Source organism: Electrona antarctica, assembly GCF_951216825.1.
Source record: "Electrona antarctica genome assembly, chromosome: 24".
In the NCBI taxonomy this organism is placed as follows: Eukaryota; Metazoa; Chordata; class Actinopteri; order Myctophiformes; family Myctophidae; genus Electrona; species Electrona antarctica.
In genome coordinates, this window is record NC_136803.1 from 14,304,029 (window position 1) to 14,328,080 (window position 24,052).

Sequence of the window (24,052 nt, forward strand, 5' to 3'; positions counted from 1 at the left end):
TGTCGTCATCATAGAGTAATCACCACGCAGCGCGCCAACTTTGGAAAGTGCGGAAGAGTGAACAAAAAAACACAACAGCAGCACCGCGCACAGCAGAGCAGAGAGCACCACCACATCAACTATTAAGAAAAGCCACCGTGTTGTCGTTGCTGTTTGTTTGGAGCTGATCGTGTCACCATATCTGTCCAGAATGGAGAAACAGAACGGATACTCTCCCAGCTTCAAGCGACCAGCGGACATCATGCGTATGAGGAGGAAAAGGGTCCGCAGTGAAGCCAGTAGCCCCGCGCAGGGAGCCTCGTCCCCGGGCTCCATGCGGCCCTTCTCCCCGGGGCCGCTGCTCGTCGCCGTGGGGCGATCCGGTGGCGGCGGCGGGGGAGTGAAACGCCGAAACCCGTTCGCTGACATCGAGAACACGCTGAACAGCGCGAAGAGGAGACTGGTGGCTTTTAAGGACGGGGCTGAGGACGTGATGATGGCTGCCGCGGTGGAGACCAGGAGATCCACGGAGGAACCAGAGGAGGATGTGTCAACAAAGACGGAGAGCAGACAGCGTCTGGACTTTACTCTGATGGACGCAGAGACGACACACAACAACAAGGTGTCAAGCACAAACTCAATACAAAGGCTGTTAACTGTGAGTGGACGACCCAATTAAGCATTACACTTGTTTCCAATAGGGTCCACCATGTTCAATTCATCAAAAACATTTAGAGACGTACAAATAGACACTTCTATAGGACAGAACAGGAATTCATCATAAAGGAGGTAAAAAGGGAATCAATCAGTCCCCAGATGACAGTATAATTTAAGACTTTTAAGTTAACCACTGCCTTGGGCATTAGAGCTATGGACCAGAGCTATACTAGGCTATAACAAATTGTCAATATAAGAAGAAGTTCAAATATGATAATTGTGGGGGGTCACTCATTTGAGAACCAGATAGAAGTTTAACAGTAAGAGAATGAATCATCAATATAGATCGTCGTGTATCTTTCCACCGTCATAATTATGTGTGGGGTCCGGGGGTCCTTGAGGGGGTACCAGGTCAGGTGGTCCCCAAAACCAAGAACAATTACTATTATTTACTATCACTATTTTCTTACCAGTTATAAAGTTAAACCTATGGTCTTAAGTTCTTAACCCACATTATCAGGGTAAAATATTGTGTGTGTCCAATAGATAGTGAGTTTAATGCGTCCCTCTTTAGAATGATTTTTATAAGAGTCAGAGAGTCAATTCCACAATCTCCGAAAGTCCGAATGCTATAGAGTGTGGAACTACACCTTTCAAAATCCGAGTAATCTTTTTGTCATTTCCGTTCACAAAATATATATTTTAAAAATATCTTTAGAGCTTATTTTTTATTTCCATTTCTGCTAAGCATCAAGATATATATGTTTAGAGGATTTTGATTTATATTAGGATACATTTGTGTGACTGTAACGACGAAGCGGAGGTGGGCTTCACTTCTGATTTATATTTTACTCATGATCAGAGCTTCTGTGCTCCAGACTGTATGATGGAAGCATTTGAAAATTGCAACAGGCAACCGCCTGGCCATGTGAGACTAGTAAAGTGCCAACTCACGAGATGATTTGGCACTATAAAATGACACATGTGAAAGTGTCTCAAAGCACTTTAAAACTATACGTATAGAGTTACATCACTGTAATGGTACTCACAATGGCCACTGTATCTGCATCCCCTACTAGTTACAGACTAGAAAGTGTCTATTTCCTATTAAAAAAACCACAGAGTTGAGCGTTCCTGTCGTAACCGTTTCATTCCTGTTCCAGAGCTAGAGTCAGGTTTAATCTCACTGTTGTGTACAAGAGGTGTACTTTTACATTTAATGAACCATTAACATCTTTAACGTTTGTCCCTCCTGCTTTAGAAGCCTCCAAAGACCTTCTCTGAGGATGACTCCCTGTTTGATGAAGACGAAGAAGAGATGAAGGCTCCACTGCTGCAGGTGGGTTTATTTCTCTGCATCCAAACTTTGATGTCACATTATTCACATGTTCACAACATTATAAGACTAAGGAATGTAATGTGATGATGATAAAGGGGCGGTGTGGAGTTAGCTGGGGAACATCATATTGAAGAGGTAGCCTCGGTCCCAGCCTTACTGACATCTGCGAAGAGAAAAGCCTGGTCACAACATAAGGTAGAGAGTGTATCGGTGGAAGTGTTATGGTATCCCCCAGATACCATAACACTTGGTTCATTCACGGACAATGTAAACAAATGTGTAAAGTGCCAATGTCTTTTCCTTGAGCGGTACTTACACTACAGTGTACTGTAGGTCTTGCCCAACGTATTGAAGAGGTGGGTTTTGAGAGCAGTTTTGAAGGTTTGGAGGGTGAGGGCTTCTCTGAGAGCATTGGGCAGTGCATTGCACAGGGTATCTTGGTGCAGCAAAATCTCTAGTATCGCCCCAGGTACGGTACGTGGTCGTTAAAGAAAGACCAATCTCTCTCCGTGTCTCATCGGTGTCTGTCCAGTAACTAATGTACCCTGTTGTTTACCTGGCTTCATTATGTATCTCTCTCCCTATAGAGTCCCGCCCGGGTCAGCGACCTGGCCCCCATAGCGGCCCTCGTCTGCGAGGAGTACCCGGCCGACTGGAGTCTGAAGACGAGGGTCCTGTTCACCTCCCAGCTCCCGTTCTCCTGGGCAGAGCAGCCCAAAGCCCAGGAGGAGGCTGCAGGTCTGACGCAGCAGTGCAGAGCCCAGTACACCGCCCTGCCCCGCAGCATACAGGTACTGTTACACCGCCCTGCTCTGCACTATACAGGTACTGTTAACACCGCCCTGCCCCGCAGTATACAGGTACTGATTAGAGTTGCGACCCGGAACCGGTTCTTTTTCAGTCCGAGATTGAAGATCCAATTTTATCACACTGTCAGAGCTGGTTATGTGGACTTGACGTCTGCTATGCAATTATAATACCGGTGGTTCGCAAACGTTTTAATTTCACTCTGATGGGTCCATTTGGTCCCATTTGTATACTCTCAGGCACCTTTTTCCACCGGGGTTGAACGGGTTCAGTTCTTTTTTTCCCCTGCCTAATATTGAACCAGAGTGTTTCCACTGAAAATGTATTGGAATCAGAACACTAAAAGTTTGTTCGGAAATGGAACCAGAAAATGGCCGCCAGTTCCGTGAAAGCACCAAGGTTCCAAGAATCTAGAACGGAACCAGTACTAGAACCAAAGGTGGAAAAGGGGCCTCAGAGTTACAGTCCTGTTAGGGTTAATTTGGAACCCCCTATAGAAATCGTTAAAGTGAACCGTTAAGGAATCCATTAAGAGGGAATCATTAACACAATCATTCCCGGGATTCCTTCAAAATAGGAGCTCTGGGGTGCCGGAAAGAAATGGCCGCTTTTACTCTGAAACCCAAAATGGGTCACGTAGAGTTGAGACACACACACACCCTCACACTGTCTATCTCTGTGTCATAGGACCCCAAGTCATGTTCGGAGCTGCGCTGTGCCTTCCAGCAGAGCCTGGTGTACTGGCAGCACCCATCCCTGCCCTGGCTCTCGCTGTTCCCCAGGATCAACGCAGAGAGGAGCTTTGCCGGGAAGAGCACCCCCTGGGCACAGGACGCAGCGGTGCAGCAGAGTCTGATGAGTGAATGGTGAGACCTGTACCTTTTCCACGGTGCCACGAAATGACACACGGCTAGTAAATGGTTGTAGCAAGTCATTGCCAATAGGTAGCCGCAAAGAACTTAGATGCTAAAATGCTATCTGGCATCTAGAGTTGCAAATAAACATGGTTAAACTCACCAGTTGTACGGAAATCTTGGGTAGATGTATTAAAAATCTGTTTGGAAGCACTCGTTGGATATCACTCAATGGCCTGCATAGTGCATACCACCTGTTTTCAAAACTTCACATAATGTAGAAGGCAGCAGGACGTTGTGTTATAGAAAATGAGAACTTTCAAACACCTGCACAGAATATTGAGAGAAAGTAGGTCATAAGTTAACATGTCTACGGTGGCTGTTTATGATACAAAGAGGATTATCCAAGCTTTCCATACAGCTGCAATGTTTGAGTTTAATGTGTTTCCTCTGAATGTATGTGTGCGAATGGGTGGCTGAATGTAATGCACAATCTATGTAAAGCGATAAAAGCGCTATGTAAATAAATTTAACCTTACAAATATAATTGCCATTGGGGGACAAAAAAAACAGAGTTCACCTTTGCCTGGAGATTCGTGTCCATTACAGTGGACAACCAACTATGTATACTATCTCTCTCAATTCAATTCAAAGGAGCTTTATTGGCATGAGAAAACATACGTTTACATTGCCATAGCAAAAGTGGAACAAGACAATCAAGATAAAACAATGTATGTACAAATAAATATTGAATATAAATGGGAATTAAATAAAGAACAGAGCTGTGTTACATTAACACTTTGGGGGAAAAGATTGTGCATTTTCTGTTATACATCCATTTAGGAGACTTTAGCTTTATACTTTTGAAAGTTGACAGCAGTATTTCAGTGTTTTTGCATAACACTCACTTAGTATAAAAAACATTCGAGTAGCAGCAATTTATTCAAATGTAATTGAATTAAAGTTAGTTGCTCTATTTATATAACAGAATTTCTATGTACCGAGGTCATTTGCTGTAAGCAGTGTAGGGTATAAACAGTGTACACACAATGGTCTGTATTCCTTAAGGTGCTTGTATTTCCTTTGACATCCTTCTCCTGTCTCTCTCTCTGTCTGCAGGTCAGTCAGTCTGTCTTCTCTCTACAGTCTGTTGAAGTCTAGAATGTGTCCATACTTCTACCTCTGTTCATATCAGGTAAGTGTGTGCGTGTACGTGCATGCGTGCGTGTGTGTACGTGCGTGTGTGTGCGTGTGCAGATGGACTAATTTTCTTCTCTCCCACTCTGTTAGTTTACAGTGTTGTTCAAGGCAGCAGGTTTCTGTGGATCCAGCAGCATTACTGCACTGATTTCTCCCACCACCAGGGGGCTCAGGGAGGCCATGAAGTCTGACGGTATGTCTCACCATAGTATAAAGTATACTTCAGTGATCCTTGCGGAACTCGACTTCGTCTCGTTCCTTACCGCATCACTGTCATGGCAATAATCACGTTAACACACCCTCTCGTGTAATTTTGCTTAAGTATGTTCATTCTTAATTGATGCTGAGAGTTGGCGTTTTAATACGTTCTTCTGGATGAAAGCTAAACGATCGCTAATCAAATCTACAAGTCAGACATTGAGGCCCTGTCCACACATACATGATGGGTATTTTATTTTTCATCCACAAGCAAGGGAGCAATAATTCGTCACGCTCTAGGAAAAACTCCAGACTATAGTATACTAAAGCCAAGGAATGCATGTTTGAAATCAGAGCCAGGGAGACGAGCATATCAAATTGATCTACACTAACTTTGAAATTATTGCAACCTTTGTCAAATAATCAGTTCCGGTAAAAGAGTTAATGTGCACTAGTCTTGTGCACACTATATACTTTTATTGAGTTATCTAAAAAGCAGTCTTGTGCACACTATATACTTTTATTGAGTTATCTAAAGAGCACAGAGTGCGTTTCTGGCTGGGCTCTCAATTAAATTGACAGTCAAGCGACGACAGGTGGAGGAAAACATAAAAAATGTCTGTACAGTACGTAGACCTAGCCTGGAAAACCAGCCCGGTCGCAGAACTTGTATTTATTTATTTTTACCTAAAACAGTTGATTTATTCATTGCATAATCTCTCACCCAAACTAATAGAACTTTTTTAGCAAGCCCAGTCATGTCCCCGGGAGAGCATTATAAGTGTCAAATAGAAGAGATATATTTTTTAGGGGCACGGTGGAACAGTCGGTAGTGCTGTCGCCTCACAGCTAGAAGGTCCTGGGTTCGATTCCCGCTGTGGGCGTGTTCCCTCCTCCGCGTCATCAGTGCCCATACCCGAGGTGGGGTTGGCGAAAGGGCCTTTCTGTGTGGAGTTTGCATGTTCTCCCTGTGTCCCCTAGGGTAAGTACCCTCACAAAAACATGCAGTAATCCTGGTCTCTAAAACTGCCTCCCCCTGGCCAGCCGGGGCGCCTGATGGAGGGGAAAGGAACTGGTCGGAATAACGTGATCCTTCCACGCGCTACGTCCGGCCAGGGATATTCCCCCCTGTCAGGTGAAAAGAAGCAGCTTGGACTCCTCATGCATAGAAGGAGGCATGAGGTCAGTCCGCTGTCCCCCCAGGTTGGCAGAGGAAGTGTAGCGCCCAGGATTACATTAGATGATTGGCACTGGGTGAAAAAACTGGGTTGCAAAATCGTGGGATAAAAATGTAAAAGAAAAAAGAAGAGATATATTTGACTGTGTTGTTTTTGGTCCTCCCAGGGACTCAAAGTGTAGGTTTGACAGCAGAACGTGCGTTAATTCATAGTGCTTTGTGCATTTCGAGGATACTTGTATCAGGACTGGCTGACTGTTGTGCAAAACATGACCTATGGTTGGTGGTCAACTTGAGATTTCAATGGGTCTTCTATACCCCTTGCCCTTCTATACTCCTGATGCAGAAAGCACCCAATCACTGACAAAGAAGTACAGACGTCAGACTAGAGGCTGTATCGATCTGTTCCAGTATATGATCGGCCGACCGGGTTCACATTATTGAGTTCATTCCCTGTATGGTTGTGTGTCCACCTTGTTCAGGCATCGAGTTCAGTCTGCCCCTAGTGGAGGAGAAGAGAAGGAGCAAGGGGCAGCAGGGAGCCTCGACACAATGTGCAGAGGACGATGACGCAGAGTAAGATTTCATTTCATTCTCCTCCTCTCACTTACTCTCCAGTGTACATGTGCACCCTTTGTAGACATCATACTAACCTACAATCCAGGGTTACCCTTCAATCAAATTGAGGTTAAAACGCTGTAGCGGAAGCTTTATATTTATAGGCGTTATTTGTATTTGTTTCTCGTTTTATCCCAGGCTCTCTAAGTCAAAAGGGGTGGAAGGCTGCGCTGCAGACGAGGAAGAGGACGGTGCCGATGAAGATGACATGGAGAGCGGTTTCTCCTGGCTGGAGGAGATGGGCATCCAGGACAAGATAAAGAAACCAGACAACATCCACATTCAGCTGTATCCTTCACCACACCATGTCACCAGTCCAGAGTTTGACCGTCCTTCCGTTTTTATTTGTCACGGCAGCCAAGCCGTAATCTCTTGTGATGTGACTTGTTAACCCATTAAGACATGGAACGCATCTATGCCACTGTCACCTTAGCTTTTAAAGGTATATTCAGTGATTTCACTTCATTCAAATATCACTTATTTTTTCTTTTTTTTTTTTGATAATCCTCCCTACTATAGAGTGTGCTGACCATATAAGGAGTTCCTCCCTGTCCCCAGTGAGCCCCTGGGGTCAAAAAACCCTAGTTTCAGTTTTGGTGGCGGGTGGCAAAGCCTTCATCCAATCAGGATGAGAGGGGCCTTCCTCCAATCATGATCGAGTGGGGGCGGGCCTTGGTGCACATGCTGTTGGCCTGTTGCACTTCCCCCCACTGTAGTGCGTGCATGTGCACATTTTGTTACCGGGGCTGACTGGGTGGTTTTCCAAATCACCCAAATCACTGAATGCTCCTTTAACCATTATTTAAAACTTTAGCTGTTGAAAAATAGCAGATATACAAGCTCAGTGCAGTGCTCAGTGCGAGTGCAGTGCTACAAGCTTGTAGATCTGCTATTTTTGAAAAAAATAGTGAAAACGGGTGCAAATCTAACTCTTGTGTTTGCTTCTTGGGGGTCCCTGGAACAACATATTTTCAGATGGGTGTCGGCGGCCAATTACATATAATTCTTGGGCTCCTTGACATAATAAATAAATAGTTTGAGAACCACTGTTATAGAAACAAGTTTGTCCAGAAAACTGGTGTAGAAGTCCTTGACCGTGCCGTCCTCGTCTCCAGTCGTAAAGAGCACAACTCGGTGTGCGTGGACCACAAGCCTGAGTCTGTGGTGCAGGTGGAGGGAGCCCACACCTTCACCCTCATCAACTTCCTCATCAACTGCAAGAGCCTGGTGGCGGCGGCCGGCTCCCAGGCTGGCCTCCCCCCCACCCTGCTGGCCCCCAACGCCTTCCGAGGGGCCACCATGCACACACTGAAGGTACTGGACCCACACACACACAATTTTACAATTTAGGCATTTAGCAGACTCTTTTAATCCAGAGCGATTTACATTAAGCAATAACAAAAAGCATGGCATACACTACATCACATATATAAAAAATAGATATCATGAAACATGCGTAAGCTAAGAACATAGCAGTGGAGTATATATCATGAAACTATATATGTAAACTATACATACTATACTATACTATATATTATATTATGTGTACTATAAAGTGCTATGACTACACAAAATGCAATTCTAGTGCCGTCTACGTAACATGCTATAAGTCTGTCTAAAATGCTATCTAATTCTACATAACGTGCTATCTAAGGGGCTAGGGCAAGTGACACACACACACACTAAACTACCTACAAATAGTTTTGATTACTTGAAGTAAGTAAGCTTTGCCGAGCCATTTGGCCCATATGGCAGGAACCTGATTCTGTAGCGTGAGGCAGCTTGATGTACAAGTACCCCCTGGACATGACGCTAGTATGTCGCAGGGACTTACCCCCTATTCCAACCCTTAATGCTGACTGCCAAGCAGGGAAGCACTGGGTTCCATTTTTATAGTCTTTTGGTTTGAAAACCATCTGTGTTGAATGGGGAGCTGAATCTACTTGTGGTTTGCAGCGAGAGCCCCGCTCCTCCGAGCATCTCAAAGCCAGCAGATGTGGCTGGTAGGAGAGCTGCAAGCTCACCCATACACAACACATTGTACCTGTTATAGTGAGTCTGAATCTCTCTCTGTCTATCCTTTAGGCTCGTAGTGTAAATGTGAAGACCCAGGTGCGTTCTACCTACCAGGATGTGTGCAGTCTGGAGATCACAGGTACACTATTGTTGACATAAGACCCTATCGGAACCCATCCCACCTGTTTTCATGAACACCCCACCTCTCTCCTCTCTCCTCTCTCACTCCCTCTCTCCCTCTCATGATGTTCTTCCATGTGCTCAGGTGTCTCTCTCTCATGTGGTTCCTTCCTTCCATGTGCTCAGGTACCATCCTTCCATCTACGCTTCATGTCATCACTCATCTGGTAGCATCTGCACAGAGAGGAGACTTCGAAGCAGCTCTCTACACACACATGCCCACTGCTGTCATGAACACACACACTCAGCAGGTGAGCAACACACACTGCAGTCATACACACACACACCATCATTTTGATTCCATAGAAACCAGCATGTCTTATTTGGATTCCATAGAAGTCAGTATGTCTTCTACGGAAGACATGTATTTTTCTTTAATCCTACGCAGAAAGAAAAAACTAGAACCACAAGGAATTAAGTTCTTTGACACGGTGTCCTGAGGCACTGAAACATCCAAACAGATGTGTTGTGAATTGGTACATAAACCGTACAAAGACGAATTTTCTTTGGACTCTGGAGAGAGTTGGTCATCGCAAACAAACTGGGACAGAGTCCGTCAATTTTATCCATCACCATGGTAACCAGAGAAGCAGATCATGCTTAAATGGGATGTGACGCCCCCTCACAGTCACAGTTCCTTTCAGTAACCTAATGAACCCCGACCAACCCATGCCCGAAATGAAAGGCTATAAGTAAGTGTATGCTTTTCCCCACACAGGAGTGGCAGTGGCTCAGGGGTAGAGCGGCTCCCACAGAGTTAGTGTCGAAGTGTCCTTGAGCAAGACTCTGAAAGCCTAATTGCTTTTATGTAAAGCGCTTTGGATAAAAGCACCATTTACAAATATTTGCTATGTGAGCTTGGTGTGTTTACTTACTTTATTGCATACTTACCAGTATGTAGCATGCCGCAGTACCCATTCTGGACCAGGAGAGGGCCCTGTGAAGCCAGCTGGTATAGGCTTTGCGTCCCTCTTATTATCTCTGCTAACTAACTCTTCAGTTAGCAGAGGCGAGAGGCACACAGCCTTCAGCTCTTCTGTCCATCCACACGACATTGATGCAGACTTAAAGACCGCTCAGGATATTTTCTGCATCGTTTTCGGTGGTCATTTGTTCAGTGTGCTGGTTAAATTAGATGCCAAAGCTCTCTGCTACTGCACCAGAAGAACCCAGCCCAGCCCAACAACAGATTGTGTTGCAGTGTGACAGTAGGTCACACTGTGTGTGTGTGTGTGTGTGTGTGTGTGTGTGTGTGTGTGTGTGTGTGTGTGTGTGTGTGTGTGTGTGTGTGTGTGTGTGTGTGTGTGTGTGTGTGTGTGTGTGTGTGTGTGTGTGTGTGTGTGTGTGTGTGTGTGTGTGTGTGTGTGTGTGTGTGTGTGTGTGTGTTCTACATAACATCTCAGAGCTGGGCTATAGGTGCAGACTATTTGTCTTTATATTTGGCAGCCTAGGGCATATGCACAGACTGGTTGTTAGAGGGTTCCAACAACTTGGGATGCCCAAAAAGGCTGGCAAAGTATTGTGGTGTCTCTGCTATAATTGGCAGCTGTCATATATGGCGGAGACGCTGTTACCCTTAGAGTACTGAGTGACATGCCTGTTGTATCATGAAAACACATGTCATGACTTTGCAGATGTAACTTTAATGCACCTATAATATTTGTGTCCTTGCATTGCGTATGCATATCCTTTGTGTGGACATAAATAAATGGTTAAAATGTGTGTGTGTGTGTGTGTGTGTGTGTGTGTGTGTGTGTGTGTGTGTCCAGTGTGACAGTAGGTCAGTAGATGTGTGTGGGTGTGGTCTCCATCCAGACTCCATCAAACAGCTGCAGCAGTCGTCCAGCCTGGGGAAGAGTGCTCTGAGACACCTGACCATGAATGACTACAACTACACCTGGAACACATGAACATAAATGACTACAACTACACCTGGAACACATGACCATGAATGACTACAACTACACCTGGAACACATGACCGTGTGTGTGTGTGTGTGTGTGTGTGTGTGTGTGTGTGTGTGAGAATTGTAGATGAATCTTAAAACATTTTAATATTTGGGTGCTTTATGTTAAGGCTTGCACCTGCTGTGACATTTTAATAGACAAGAAACAGTAACAAATGCCATACTAAATAATATTTGTAGATGATTTGGAAATTATTTTTTAGCGTTTTACTTTTTTTTTTATAGATACTCTATTTAATTTAATTTATTTTTTTACGGTAGAAACACTTTTCTGTGAGTGATATTGTTACGTGTGCAACATTTGACGGAATTAAATTGTGTGAGTTCCATCTAAGTTGTGTTTGAACTCTTCAATGATGTTTTTGAGCGGTGCCACACTGTCTGTCTGTGTTTGTAGCATTGAAAGTCTGTTTGTACCACAAACTATTGACCCCTGTAGCATGCTTATTGGGGTCAAGTGCTTACGTCAACACCTGCTTGACTCCAAGGCACCACACACGCACACAAGCCCTCCACCCCTGCACACTCACACACTAGTATATCAAAAGTAGAAAAAAAACAACATAAAACATAGGAAAAAAATACAACTGTGCTTGACCGAAAATCCACCGCTCACTTCACACGGGTGTGACAGGATGACACAGGACAGATGTGACATTTTACACAATTTATTTTAAAATGGATGCATTATCATCTCAGTCTGTGCCCATTGGAATGAATACATAATAGCCTCCAACCTGCTTCCGGCCTCCTAAAATGGTGTCCGCCCACTTCAGACAGTCGGGAAGTACTTTAAACCGGAGATAGAATGTCTTGCTATTACTGTCTTTGTGTGGGAGCAGTAAGTGTGGCCAATAAGCCTATCTCACAGAATTTCCCCGCCCCCCTAAATACGCCCCCTTTCGGGGTTAGTGGTGATAGCGTGACGTCACTCCATAGACGCTACATGTTAAAAGAGGTTATTTAAGAAGTCTACAACTTTTGTTTTCTCAAGGTAAGGTTTGTTCTATCTGCTCGACCTGATTTACCATCTTGTTTGCTTCATAATAATATTGGTCTGTCACATTTTTACATTAGAAAATGTACTTAGATTCTCCAGAGAAAAAAACGTGTAAATGCCCATGTTAAAGTCACCACTATTTACCGGAAGTGGGCGTGAAAAACGGGCTGTGAGATAGGCCTATTGCATTTTAGGGAAGAAAAGAAATCAGCCAACCTAAAAGTACTTTAAAACCTTGCTAGAAATGTACTTGAGTAAAAGTAAAATATTTTTCTTGGAATTGTGTAAGGCCTCACTCAGACCTTTACTGCATTGCTGTATGCTTGTTGGATGAATGTTGTGTAGTGTCATGGCCGCCCCAATGCATTTCCAATGGGAGTCACGTGGTTTGACACAACATTTGTGTTGTATGAGGGGGAGGGGCGCAGTCGAAATTCAGCCGAAAGCCATACAACAGCTTGTAGTCCAAAATGTGGACTACAAACCATGTGACTTCCATTGGAAATGCATTAGGGCGGCCATGACACTACACAACATTCATCCAACAAGCATACAGCAATGCATTAAAGGTCTGAGTGAGGCCTAAGAGTGTAAGAGTAATAACTATCTTTTATTTTTTATTTTTTTTATGACCTCATTTTTCACAAAAGAATCCTGAGCTTTGAACATTCAGTGGATTTTCTGTGGTCTGGGAATTCTTCTGTGTCTGTGAAGCATTTTGAGTTGCAATGAAAACAGGCAAAACGGTGACATCTGCTGGCAAATCCCATTGTCATATATGGGATTTGCAGGCTGTGACATCAGTTGGCAGGAAAATCAGAGCACTTGTTTGAGCCAGAAAACCCCAGACCACAGAAAATCTACTGAATGTTAAAAGTTCAGGTTTTTTTGGGTACAATTGAGCTCAGAAAACCTAAACAAATTAAGAAAAAACACGAAAACCTTTTTTGTTTAATGTCCCAATCCCTTTAATAGTAATCATTATATATAACATTTTTATTACTAAACTATAGGTTCTGCTACCCAGCAGTTATCGCAACTTTTACAACAAACAAAAAAACAACAAAGCCTGAGTACTCATCTTCCACCACTGCCCCCCCACCACCACCACTTCAAAAGGGTAAAGTTTAACTTCAAAACAAACACAGATTGAATCAATACCTCCTCTCCTGTGCTAACGGACATCTGACACTAGTTCTACAAAGAGTACGTACAGCCATGATGAAGTCTGTTCTGATCCTGTTTGTTATGGTGAACCTGGACAAACTGCTGCTGACCGCAGAGTGCTCTCTGTTACAGTAAGTTACACATGCTTTTATATTACGCTTACAGTAAGTAACGCATGCTTTTATATTTCACTATTACTGTAAGTTACACCTGCTTTTATATAAAATCATTGATGAGATCATAGGCTCCTGTAGCTCAAAGGTTCCCAAACAAACGCCAGCACCTCGCGTTGTGAGCTTGTAGATTGGCTATTTTTGCGCACACAGACACACACACACACACACACACACACACACATAGTTGTGACTACTGTTGTGTGCTTGGAGGCAATATTGATTGCTGACAGCCTCTTGTTTCCCAGAATATATGTCATCTCTAGGCACATAAGTAACACCTAAACAATCATAATAATTCTCAACAACTTATATTTATAATTTCACTCTGTCATTTGTCTGTCATTCAGTGACCAAGTTCTGTCCATCACAGCCCAAACCTCAGAACAAGTGGACATACTGAAGAATGTATCCACTCTATATGAGGTACTGTATTGATTTAATTCATTATTTACTTACTTACTTATTTTTTAATTTATAGTATACGTTTTGGGAGATGAATGTGATTACACTCCAAACAAACCAACTGTATTTGTCTTTGATATATTTAAACAATACTGTACAATCTTTACAAATGGAACCAAGGAGACCCTGAGGGAAAAGGGAATATCCAACTGAGTTTGAAACGCTGAGGAAGGCCTCCGTAGGTAGACTGCTGCTGTGCTCATTAATAAAGATACTCATCAGGAACTATACTCAAGAGAGTGCAGATATACCCTTTTTTCATTGATCTTCAAGAAGCTGAGTGTATGGCGGCTGGGATGAGGATCGGCGTCTCCAAATCTGAGGCCATGGTTCTCAGCAGGAAACTGGTGGATTGTGCAGTCTGGGTAGGGAATGAGGCATTACCCCAGGTGAAGGAGTTCAAGTATCTCAGGGTCTTGTTCACGAGTGAGGGGAGGACGGAGAAGGAGATCAGCCGGAGAATCGGAGCGGCAGGGGCGGTATTGCAGTCGCTGTACCGCACTGTTGTGACGAAAAGAGAGTTGAGCCAGAAGGCAAAGCTCTCTGTCTACTGAGCAATCTTCGTTTCTACTCTCACCTATGGTCATGCAGTGTGGATCATGACCGAAAGAATAAGGTCGCGAATACAAGCGGCCGAAATAGAGTAGAGTCGCTGCTTCTTCACCTGGAAAGGAGCCAACTTAGGTAGTTCATGCATCTAGTTAGGATGCCTCCCGGGCGTCTCCCTGAGTCCCTAGGGAGGTCCTCGAGGCATGTCCTGGAAGTGCCCCGGGGTCTCTGGGAGGAGACCCCGGGGGAGACCAAGGCCGAGGTGCAGTTGGAGGAAACACATCGACTCACTGGCCTTGGAATGTCTCGGGATCCCCCAGGAGGAAGTCACTAATGTTGCTCTGGAGAGGGAAGTCTAGAACACTCTGGTGGAGCTGTTGCCTCCGCGACCCGACTACGGATAAGCCCTTCAGAAGTTCAGCCACAGAAACTATACTAAGACTCCTGAGTAGAGTGCACCTTCTCCTATAACACAGTGCTGTGGCAGCCTGTCTCTCCTCACTACATCACTGTGTTTCTGTCTCCATTCACACAGTGCTGTGGCAGCCTATCTCTCTCTCCTCACTACATTACTGTGTTTCTGTCTCCATTCAGACAGTGCTGTGGCAGCCTGTCTCACCTCACTACATCACTGTGTTTCTGTCTCCATTCAGACAGTGCTGTGGCAGCCTGTCTCACCTCACTACATCACTGTGTTTCTGTCTCCATTCAGACAGTGCTGTGGCAGCCTGTCTCACCTCACTACATCACTGTGTTTCTGTCTCCATTCAGACAGTGCTGTGGCAGCCTGTCTCACCTCACTACATCACTGTGTTTCTGTCTCCATTCAGACAGTGCTGTGGCAGCCTGTCTCACCTCACTACATCACTGTGTTTCTGTCTCCATTCAGACAGTGCTGTGGCAGCCTGTCTCACCTCACTACATCACTGTGTTTCTGTCTCCATTCAGACAATGCTGTGGCAGCCTGTCTCTCCTCACTACATCACTGTGTTTCTGTCTCCATTCACACAGTGCTGTGGCAGCCTATCTCTCTCTCCTCACTACATCACTGTGTTTATGTCTCCATTCAGACAGTGTTGTGGCAGCCTGTCTCTCCTCACTACATCACTGTGGACAGTGAGGTCCACCTGTTTGTTCCTGCTAACAGTTCACACAGTGTCATGGATGTTCTGCACAGACACAGCATCACACACCAGTATGTATGATCTGTACGCACACACACACACACACACACACACACACACACACACACACACACACACACACACACACACACACACACACACACACACACACACACACACACACACACACACACACACACACACATTCTGTACGATGGAGTACACAATCTACAATTGGGGTGGTTGGTTGTATAGATCTGCTCATTTTAGACATTTGGATCCTCTGTCTAGGTTGGACACGAACTTTCCTGTTTCCTGTTTCAGAATGAATCCGAGTTCACAGAAGTTTTCACCTTCTAACTTGATTCACACATTAATTAATAATGAACACGTTTTCACCAGCTCCCCTGAATGTATTCAGTCCTTGCTGGCCCTCTCTCCTTTTCTGTGTGCTGTTCACATACACACTAAATAGTACATACTACTGTTTGTTGTGTATCTTCCAGGCTGCTACTGGACAACACAGAGGAGCTGATAGAGATGCAGACCAGAAATGACTCCACAGACCCACGGAGCAGCCAGTCCTACTATGAGAAATACCACAGCCTGGAAGACGTATGTTATCTCCTGCCATTATGCAATGCACTGCAGCTAATCAATTCCTCATAGCAGGACTACAGGAGATAACATACATATGTTATGGTAAATGGTGCATTTATATAGCGCCTTTATCCAAGGCGCTTTACAGATATTGTGCATTACATTCACCCATTCATACACCGATGGCAGCGGAAACCATGCAAGGCACAAACTAGCACATCGGGAGCAATTTGGGGTTCAGTGTCTTGCTCAAGGACACTTCGACAGTAACTCTGGGGGAGCCCGGGTTCGAACTGGCAACCTCACGGTTCCCATCCAGCCACTCTACCCCTGAGCCACCGCCACCGTTATCTGCTGTAGTCCTGCTATGAGGAATGAAGACATATGTTACTGTATCTCCTGTAGTCCTGCTATGAGGAATGAAGACATACTATTACATCATCGCCCAATCGCAATTATTTGTGTGACAATCGTCAACATACATTTGTAATTGTGGCAGCCCTATTATGTTTCACCCTGCTCATATCACCTTTAGTCCTACTATGATAAATACCCCAGTCATGCCTGACGGCATGCTGCGGGTTCGAGTTCCGAGCCCGTCTGCCTTTGACGCATGTCTTCCCCCCATCTCTCTCCCCCGTTCCTGTCACATTCGTCTAATGGCAAAAAAGCCATAAAAATATCTTAAAACAAAAAAGAAATACCCCAGTCAGGAAGACATATGTTTCACCCTCGATCTCCCTAGGCCAGTTTTGTAGATTCCTGTACTTCTAAAACATTGCAGAAGGGTAAAGAATTATGCAATGCACTGCAGCTAATCAAATTGATACATGCTTGTGTTAGATCGATGTATGTGTTCCTAGAGTCTGTGCATTATATAGACATTACTCATTCAACAGTATTGTTAATGCACGTTGACACACAGACAGCAGTGTAACAGTAACACACAAACACCCGAAAACAAAAATCAATCCCAGGGGCATTGTATACCCCTTGTACGAGCCATCATGACCTAATGTTTCCTGATCACTGCACCAGGTATATAATCAGGCACAGGTGTTGCCAGTGGCAGACGGCAGAGACTAACAGTTTTCCACTGTGTTCAGGAGGGCTGGTCTCCTGTGTTTGTTACTGTTTCTTTCTTATTATTTTATCTGTATGTTGTATAGGAAAATGACTGCAGAAAATAAAGCAAAGTTAAAAGGGAGTTGTTGACAACAGCGAAGCATGATGTGTACTCACTCACTGTACTGTGTATAAACTGTACATGCTGTCTGCTCTGTAGATCTATCATTGGATCAACAAGACCACACAGGAGAATCCTGACAGGGTCAAAGCTCTTCTGATTGGCTCGTCCTATGAGAAGAGACCACTCTACGCCCTGAAGGTACAGCACGCCATGATGATGATGATGATGATGATGATGTTACACCGTAAAATCCTGAGCGTTCATTTAACTCAGAAAGAGTACTGTATAATTGCAACCAAATGGAACTCTGCAAGTGTACAAAAAGTGTACACTTTGTAAACGTATACCGTGTGTGTGTGTGCGTGCGTGCGTGCGTGCGTTCATGTGTGGTTGTCAGCTGTCTGTAGATAACAGACCTAACAAGAAAGCGATATGGATAGACTGTGGTATCCATGCCAGGGAGTGGATCTCTCCAGCTTTCTGTCTATGGTTTGTGCAATACGTAAGTACATATCAATATGTAAGTACATATCAATATGTAAGTACTAAGTACATATCTCAGATCAGTTTTTATACACTGCAGAATGCACTTTAATATGTATGTATTAACACCACAACCCGGAAACTTATTCAAATGAAGTTGAAAACAAAACGGTTGCGCATAATTGCTTTTTCTTACCCCCACAGTCACTGGCATATTACAACGAAAACCTAGACATCACTAGAATCCTGGACAACATGGATGTGTATGTCTTGCCTGTGTTGAATCCTGATGGATACAAGTACACGTGGACCACAGTAAGAACTAAATATTAGTAAATACTGTGTTGAAGAACCCCCACATTGATATGTATTTGGCCATGGACCCACATCTGAAAATATTTTGTGCCAGGGACCCCCAAAAGAGAATTATATATATATTCAAAATCTCCCAAACATTTTAGATATTTTTCAAATACATTTATTTTCAAAAATAGAAAATGTACACAAAGTGATGCACTGTGAGCTTGTACATCTGCTATTTTTGTACAGTAACTTTGTTATCAATGTAGAAGAGTATGCACATGCGTCAAATGTCCTGGAGTGGCAAAACATTGAGCAGCGTTGGAGTTTGGAAGCGCTCGTTGGAAATCACTCAACGGCCCTGCGTACCACCTGCACTTAATGCAGGAGGCAGCATGGCGATGCGTTATTGAAAACACTCCTATCACCTGCACTTAATGCAGGAGGCAGCATGGCGATGCGTTATTGAAAACACTCCTATCACCTGCACGAATTTCTTGACAGAAAGTAACTCATCACATGTCTATGGTAGGGCTTTAAGCAACTACTATTTACTAGTCGACTATTCAACTAGTCGACTAGTAAATCCTTCGTTTTTGTAGGCCTCATGATCAGCTAGATTATAGTTATAGTCACCAATGTAGGCCTACACAGTTTTTTTAATGTACAACTATTTAAAAAATAATTACATAATAGGTAGGCCTAGTTAAACAACTAGACAACTAGTAAAAATCACTAGAAGTGAAAGCCCTAGTCTATGGTGGATTTTTATGAAACAAAAACGTTGCAGATAGAGGATTTCTGTACACCTGCAATGTTGTTTTATGCCACTCAGTAGGTGTTCCAGCATTACTTCCGGGTACGATGATGTCGCGTGCATAGCCTCTATACAGTTCACTCACTGTACAATTCCAATAGTTTTAATTTAAGTCTGAGATTGAACAAATGAAAAAAACAAATGACCAGTGATGGTTACAGTTCGTTTTTGTTCCCAGAAACGAATGTGGAGGAAGAATCGATCTCAAAGCAGAGACAGCGCCTGCATCGGAGTGGACCTCAACAGGAACTTTGATGCTAACTGGTGCAGTAAGTCCTCTTAGGAGTAGTTCATTCCTGAGACAATAATTTGATGACAGTCAGTAGAACATTTTTAGATGTACAAGTTCGGTATCCAAAATTTACTTGGGTAAAGGTACACAAGTATTGGCACCAAAATAAAATTTTAAATGTGTAAAATATATAAAAATCCTTTGAATTTAGCAGATCTGCAAGCTCACAATGCGTTTCAAAGCGTCATATTGTGAGCTTATAGATTGGCTATTCAAAGTGTATACTGTATATGGATCTACAAGCTCTCAATGTGTCACGTTGAGAGCTTGTAGATCTGCTATTTTCTAAATGTAAACACTAGTATAGAACACTGTGGGACTCAACAATATAAGCTATAAAGGTCCACTTTGTCACTTTACAACATATTTCATATAATTTGTCCTCACTAAGGTTCATGATTAAATTCCACAATTCTTTTCTACTCTGTCTGTGTCTCATAGGAGGGCTGTGGGCAGTGTTCACAAACCCATCCACCAGTGACATCATCGATTGGGAATCCAAGCTAATAGAAACTGCACGCTTTCTTTTCCTGAAAAGTTGCAATGCGAAAATAAACGATGATAAAAATCAAAATATTATTATTATTATTTTTATCTTGTTTTACAAAAAAAAAATGATGTCACTGGAAGACGGGTTTCTGAACTGCCCACAACCCTCCTATGAGACATTAGTGAGGACCAATTACATGAAGACAGGTCAAAATGGGATGAAGTGGTCCCAAGTGGTTAAGAAATAAAACCTGAGTTCTAACAGTGTGTGTCCACCACTCTGCGTAGCGGAGGGGGCGTCCCACGACCCCTGTCTGGAGACGTACTGCGGTCGCTTCCCCGAGTCGGAGCCAGAGTCTGAGGCCGTGGCCAACTTCCTGCGCAGCCACAAGGACTCGATCCACATGTACCTGTCCATCCACTCCTACTCCCAGATGCTGCTCTTCCCCTACTCCTGCACCCACGACATGGCGGAGAACCACCAAGACCTGGTACTATGGTGCTATGTTTACAATGGGTGCATGTGTTTGGTCCGACGTACTTAACAGTCCTACAATCATGAGTCCGACACCCTAGCTAAAACCCAACCCTAAACCTATAACCTCACAGGAAGCCACGGGTTAGTTTTAACCTTCCATGGGTTAGTTGTAACCTGCCACACATGTCGGGAGCCACGGGTTAGTTTTAGCCCGCCACGGGTTCGTTTTAACCTGCCACCGGTTAGTTACTTGTAACCTGCCACACATGTCGGGAGCCACAGGTTAGTTTTAACCCGCCACAGGTTAGTTTTAACCTGCCACCGGTTAGTTACTTGTAACCTGCCACACATGTCGGGAGCCACGGGTTCGTTTTAACTCGCCATACTAATTAAGGCTCTGTTCCATTTAGTGTACAGTGGTTCTCAAACCTTTTAATTTCAAGGAACCCCCATAACTCTGAGAGTTACACAGTGAGCCAGTGAGCCAACACGCACAATAGCAGCACCCTGACTCTGATTGACCAGAATAGAATAGAGTTAGTAAAACAAAAAAGTGGTTACATTTGTATTCTCTTGTAGTAACATTTGGTTACATTTGATTATTAATCTCTGGGTTACACTCATTGAGTTGAATTTACACTGTGCAGATTTAGGATTGCTTTACGGAAATTACTTTCAATGTTTTTGGGTAATATCTTTTGTAATCTGTTATTCTTATTTCTATATATATTTTCTTAAAGCTTGCGATGACCCAAGAAGCTGCCCAGAAAATCAGGAGATATTACCGGACGACCTACAAATACGGTGCTGGAGCTAGCACCATATGTGAGTATAGACCGCTGGTTCTCAAACATCTTTGTCTCAGGTCACCCCTGTAACAATCATAGCACCTTACATTACATTTAGGCCATATTACGGTACATTAAAATGTCAATGTTCCCCCCTAAGATACAGTATGTTACGAGGAAAACTGCTGCTGTAACTGTGTTGATTTATATGCTAAAGTACTGTCTCTTCTCTTCTCTTCTCTTCTCTTCTCTTCTCTTCTCTTCTCTTCTCTTCTCTTCTCTTCTCTTCTCTTCTCTTCTCTTCTCTTCTCTTCTCTTCTCTTCTCTTCTCTTCTCTTCTCTTCTCTTCTCTTCTCTTCTCTTCTCTTCTCTTCTCTTCTCTTTGTCAGATTTGGCTCCCGGAGGCTCTGACGACTGGGCCTACAACCTCGGCATCAAATACTCCTTCACGTTTGAGCTGCAGGACAAGGGCAGATATGGCTTCCTGCTGCCTCCCTCTCACATCAAATCGGCCTGCAACGAGGCCCTGCTCGCCACCAAGACCATCGCTCTGAGAGTCATCGAGAAAACACACGCCTGATTTATACCAGTGGTTCTCAAACCTTTTCATGTCAAGGACCCCCAAATGGATATGTATTTGAGAGCTTGTAGGTCAGTGGTTCTCAACCGTTTCAGGCTTGCGACCCTCCTGAAATAATCATATTTTAACTGGGGACCCCCACCCTGACAAGCACTTACCGGTAGTTGGAATTGCATGACAATTTGTTTGTCAGTCTGTGTGTCAAATATTCTTCACATTTTGTTCTGCCATCTGTCCATATAGACAGACTATTAACATACCAATCCAAAATGTCATATCTCTATCTATTAATCGTCTTCGACTTGTCTTCATCAGTAGTTGTGTGTAGGGATGTTAACAATTAATCGAAAATCGATTAATCACCGTTAAGAAATTATTCAATTAAACTTACTTAACAGTTAATTGAAAATTCTGCGTTTCTATCATTGGGCGGTTTTCTGTGAATGTAATGCTGTCTGCGGCCGAGGAACGCACATGTGGACCGGTTAAAAAAAAGTCCCCCTCCCACCTTGGTAGCCACAGAGTATCTGCTTTTGCATGTGATGTGACAGACAAGACGGTCCACTTTTCATTCCCAAATGGTCAAATAAATATTTGATTAAGGAATATAATATGCCTTTTGTATTCTATCTGTATCTCAGCAAAATGTAGATTTTATGTTAGACATTATTGAGGGAAATTAAGGTTCTCAGATATTTTTTTGAGTGGTGTAAACCACTCCTACAACTGGCTTTGTTAGTTTACGTGTCTGTTCGTACCAAAAAATGAGCATGGTTGCTATGGTCACCCAGTTCACACGGGTGTGATTTCATTACGTCAGACATTACGTCAGACCACAGCTGATCAGTCTATATAAGACCTTACACCACTCAGTTCACACGGGTGTGATTGTTTTATTGTGTGAAAGTAGGGGCACTCCTATCATTATACATCATCACATTCCGTGCTCAGCCAATCAAATCATCACATTCCGTGGTACAAACACACAAAGCTGTGCAAAGCCCCCTAAAAACAAAAAGGGGCGCTTAACAACTAACCGGTTAATAGATCGATAAGGTAAGGTTAATATCAATTATCAATCATTTGCATCCCTAGTTGTGTGTCAGTGGTGACAGCCATAACGTATATTCATTTATACTCATACACTTGTCAATAAACAAACGGGGAAAAAAAGAAGAAATAAACTTAACTATATTACCGTGGACTAAATCAGGGGCGGGTTAACCGTCGCTATGTGGCTATGTGGCCCCTTGGGGGCCCACATAGTGCACGTGCACGTGTTTTGTTTTTTTGTGTTTTTATCATCTTTTGGACCTAAATTTAACAAAATCAATGAAGGGCCTCAAACGTCCAATTTACCCGAAGTGCCCCTGGGCCACGCCCCCACTGGCCCTGGACTAAATCACTCACTAATTGACTGACTCACAAACAGAAAATATATATTCATTAATAGGTCTATACTTTAAAACAACTAGTTTACTTCACATCCATTTGTGCCGGACAAACGGCACAGTGTCGTCCTTAAATAGAGTATTAATAATAATACTAATTATAATAATTGTGTATTATGTATTGATTCATTTATTGATGTATTTATTATGTATTTAATTGCAGCACAGTACAACTGAAGGGCTGAGGATAGAGTGTAATACCGTCATGTGTCCAGTAGATGGCAAAGCAGGATCTAAAATGACTGTATTTGCAACCAGTAGCCAAGGAGTAAAACCATGTTTATAAGCGGGACTGTGGGACATAATAGATCAGCCTTTTCAGATTAATTTAAGACTCTCGTAGATCTATGTAGGCTATTTTATCCATTTTGATATGATCGGGAAAAAAAACTACGCACACCAGACTAGTTGCAACGCCTTGGGACAAAACCGTTTTAAGGTCAACCACAACTCAATGAGTTTCATTGGTGTGCATTGGTTGACCTTAAAACGGGTTTGTCCTAGCCTGGATCCAGCCCAAAGACCCCAGTCTGATAATCAGGCTAGGTTTGTCCCAAGGAGTTGCAACTCATGATGAGGTTTAGTGGGACACTACATTGATTCCTCTTTTAGTACGGTACGGGATATGAAACCTTATAACTAAGGAATAGGTGCAACATTGGCACAGGGGAGGGGTGCCCGGTGATACCAGACGACATCACGGGCACACTGGCATAAATGTGTGAGAGAGGTTTTTCTCTTAAAATGAAATATTAATAATTAATAAAGGGTCAGTTAATTAAATTAAAGGCCGAGAATCTGCGAGATAGTTTATTGCTAATGATCATAACATTCTGATGTGAAAGAAAATATATCTAAAGGAGAAGAAAAATAAAGGTTGTTAACTAAAGACATGGCATGATGGCACATTGTCAAAAACCGTGCACTATTATAATGACAAACTATAAGTCAGTCTGATGAGAAACTTCCTCAAGATAATGAGTAAATAAAGTGTCATTATTTGTTTATATGTAGTTGGGAACGTTATTTATTTGGATATTTTATATAGAGAGAGACATTTTGAGATCCTGAGTTATTTTGTGGAGTGGAGAAGTGTCTCACAGTACTTTTGGAGAT

General features: G+C 43.3%; 2 protein-coding genes across 3 annotated transcripts; both read left to right on the forward strand.

Annotated features, from left to right (window-relative positions):
- donson (DNA replication fork stabilization factor DONSON) lies at nucleotides 1-11,325 on the forward strand. Of its 2 annotated transcripts, none has more exons than XM_079495029.1 (12): nucleotides 1-637; nucleotides 1,898-1,975; nucleotides 2,563-2,766; nucleotides 3,470-3,648; nucleotides 4,756-4,831; nucleotides 4,927-5,029; nucleotides 6,694-6,787; nucleotides 6,968-7,117; nucleotides 7,945-8,143; nucleotides 8,915-8,984; nucleotides 9,152-9,276; nucleotides 10,795-11,325. In XM_079495029.1, the coding sequence occupies exons 1-12, from the start codon at nucleotides 191-193 to the stop codon at nucleotides 10,933-10,935; spliced, it is 1,866 nt and encodes a 621-aa protein (XP_079351155.1). In that variant the 5' UTR covers nucleotides 1-190; the 3' UTR covers nucleotides 10,936-11,325. The 2 variants fall into 2 exon arrangements, with proteins under 2 accessions (XP_079351155.1, XP_079351156.1); XM_079495030.1 differs by having other exon boundaries at nucleotides 1-601.
- A 1,887-nt stretch (nucleotides 11,326-13,212) lies between these two features.
- On the forward strand, nucleotides 13,213-21,485 carry cpb2 (carboxypeptidase B2 (plasma); the record flags this gene model as incomplete). The annotated part of the gene is made up of 11 exons (XM_079495350.1): nucleotides 13,213-13,289; nucleotides 13,682-13,757; nucleotides 15,416-15,540; nucleotides 15,976-16,084; nucleotides 17,355-17,456; nucleotides 17,656-17,760; nucleotides 17,946-18,056; nucleotides 19,037-19,127; nucleotides 19,928-20,130; nucleotides 20,858-20,942; nucleotides 21,295-21,485. The coding sequence occupies 11 exons, from the start codon at nucleotides 13,213-13,215 to the stop codon at nucleotides 21,483-21,485; spliced, it is 1,275 nt and encodes a 424-aa protein (XP_079351476.1).
- Between the last annotated feature and the right edge of the window lie 2,567 nt (nucleotides 21,486-24,052).

Coding starts and splice junctions, on each gene's coding strand:
- donson (XM_079495029.1), top strand. CDS start 191: ATGGAGAAACAGAACGGATACTCTCCCAGCTTCAAGCGACCAGCGGAC. Junction 1,976..2,562: donor TGAAGGCTCCACTGCTGCAG/GTGGGTTTATTT, acceptor CTCTCCCTATAG/AGTCCCGCCCGGGTCAGCGA. Junction 7,118..7,944: donor GACAACATCCACATTCAGCT/GTATCCTTCACC, acceptor CCTCGTCTCCAG/TCGTAAAGAGCACAACTCGG.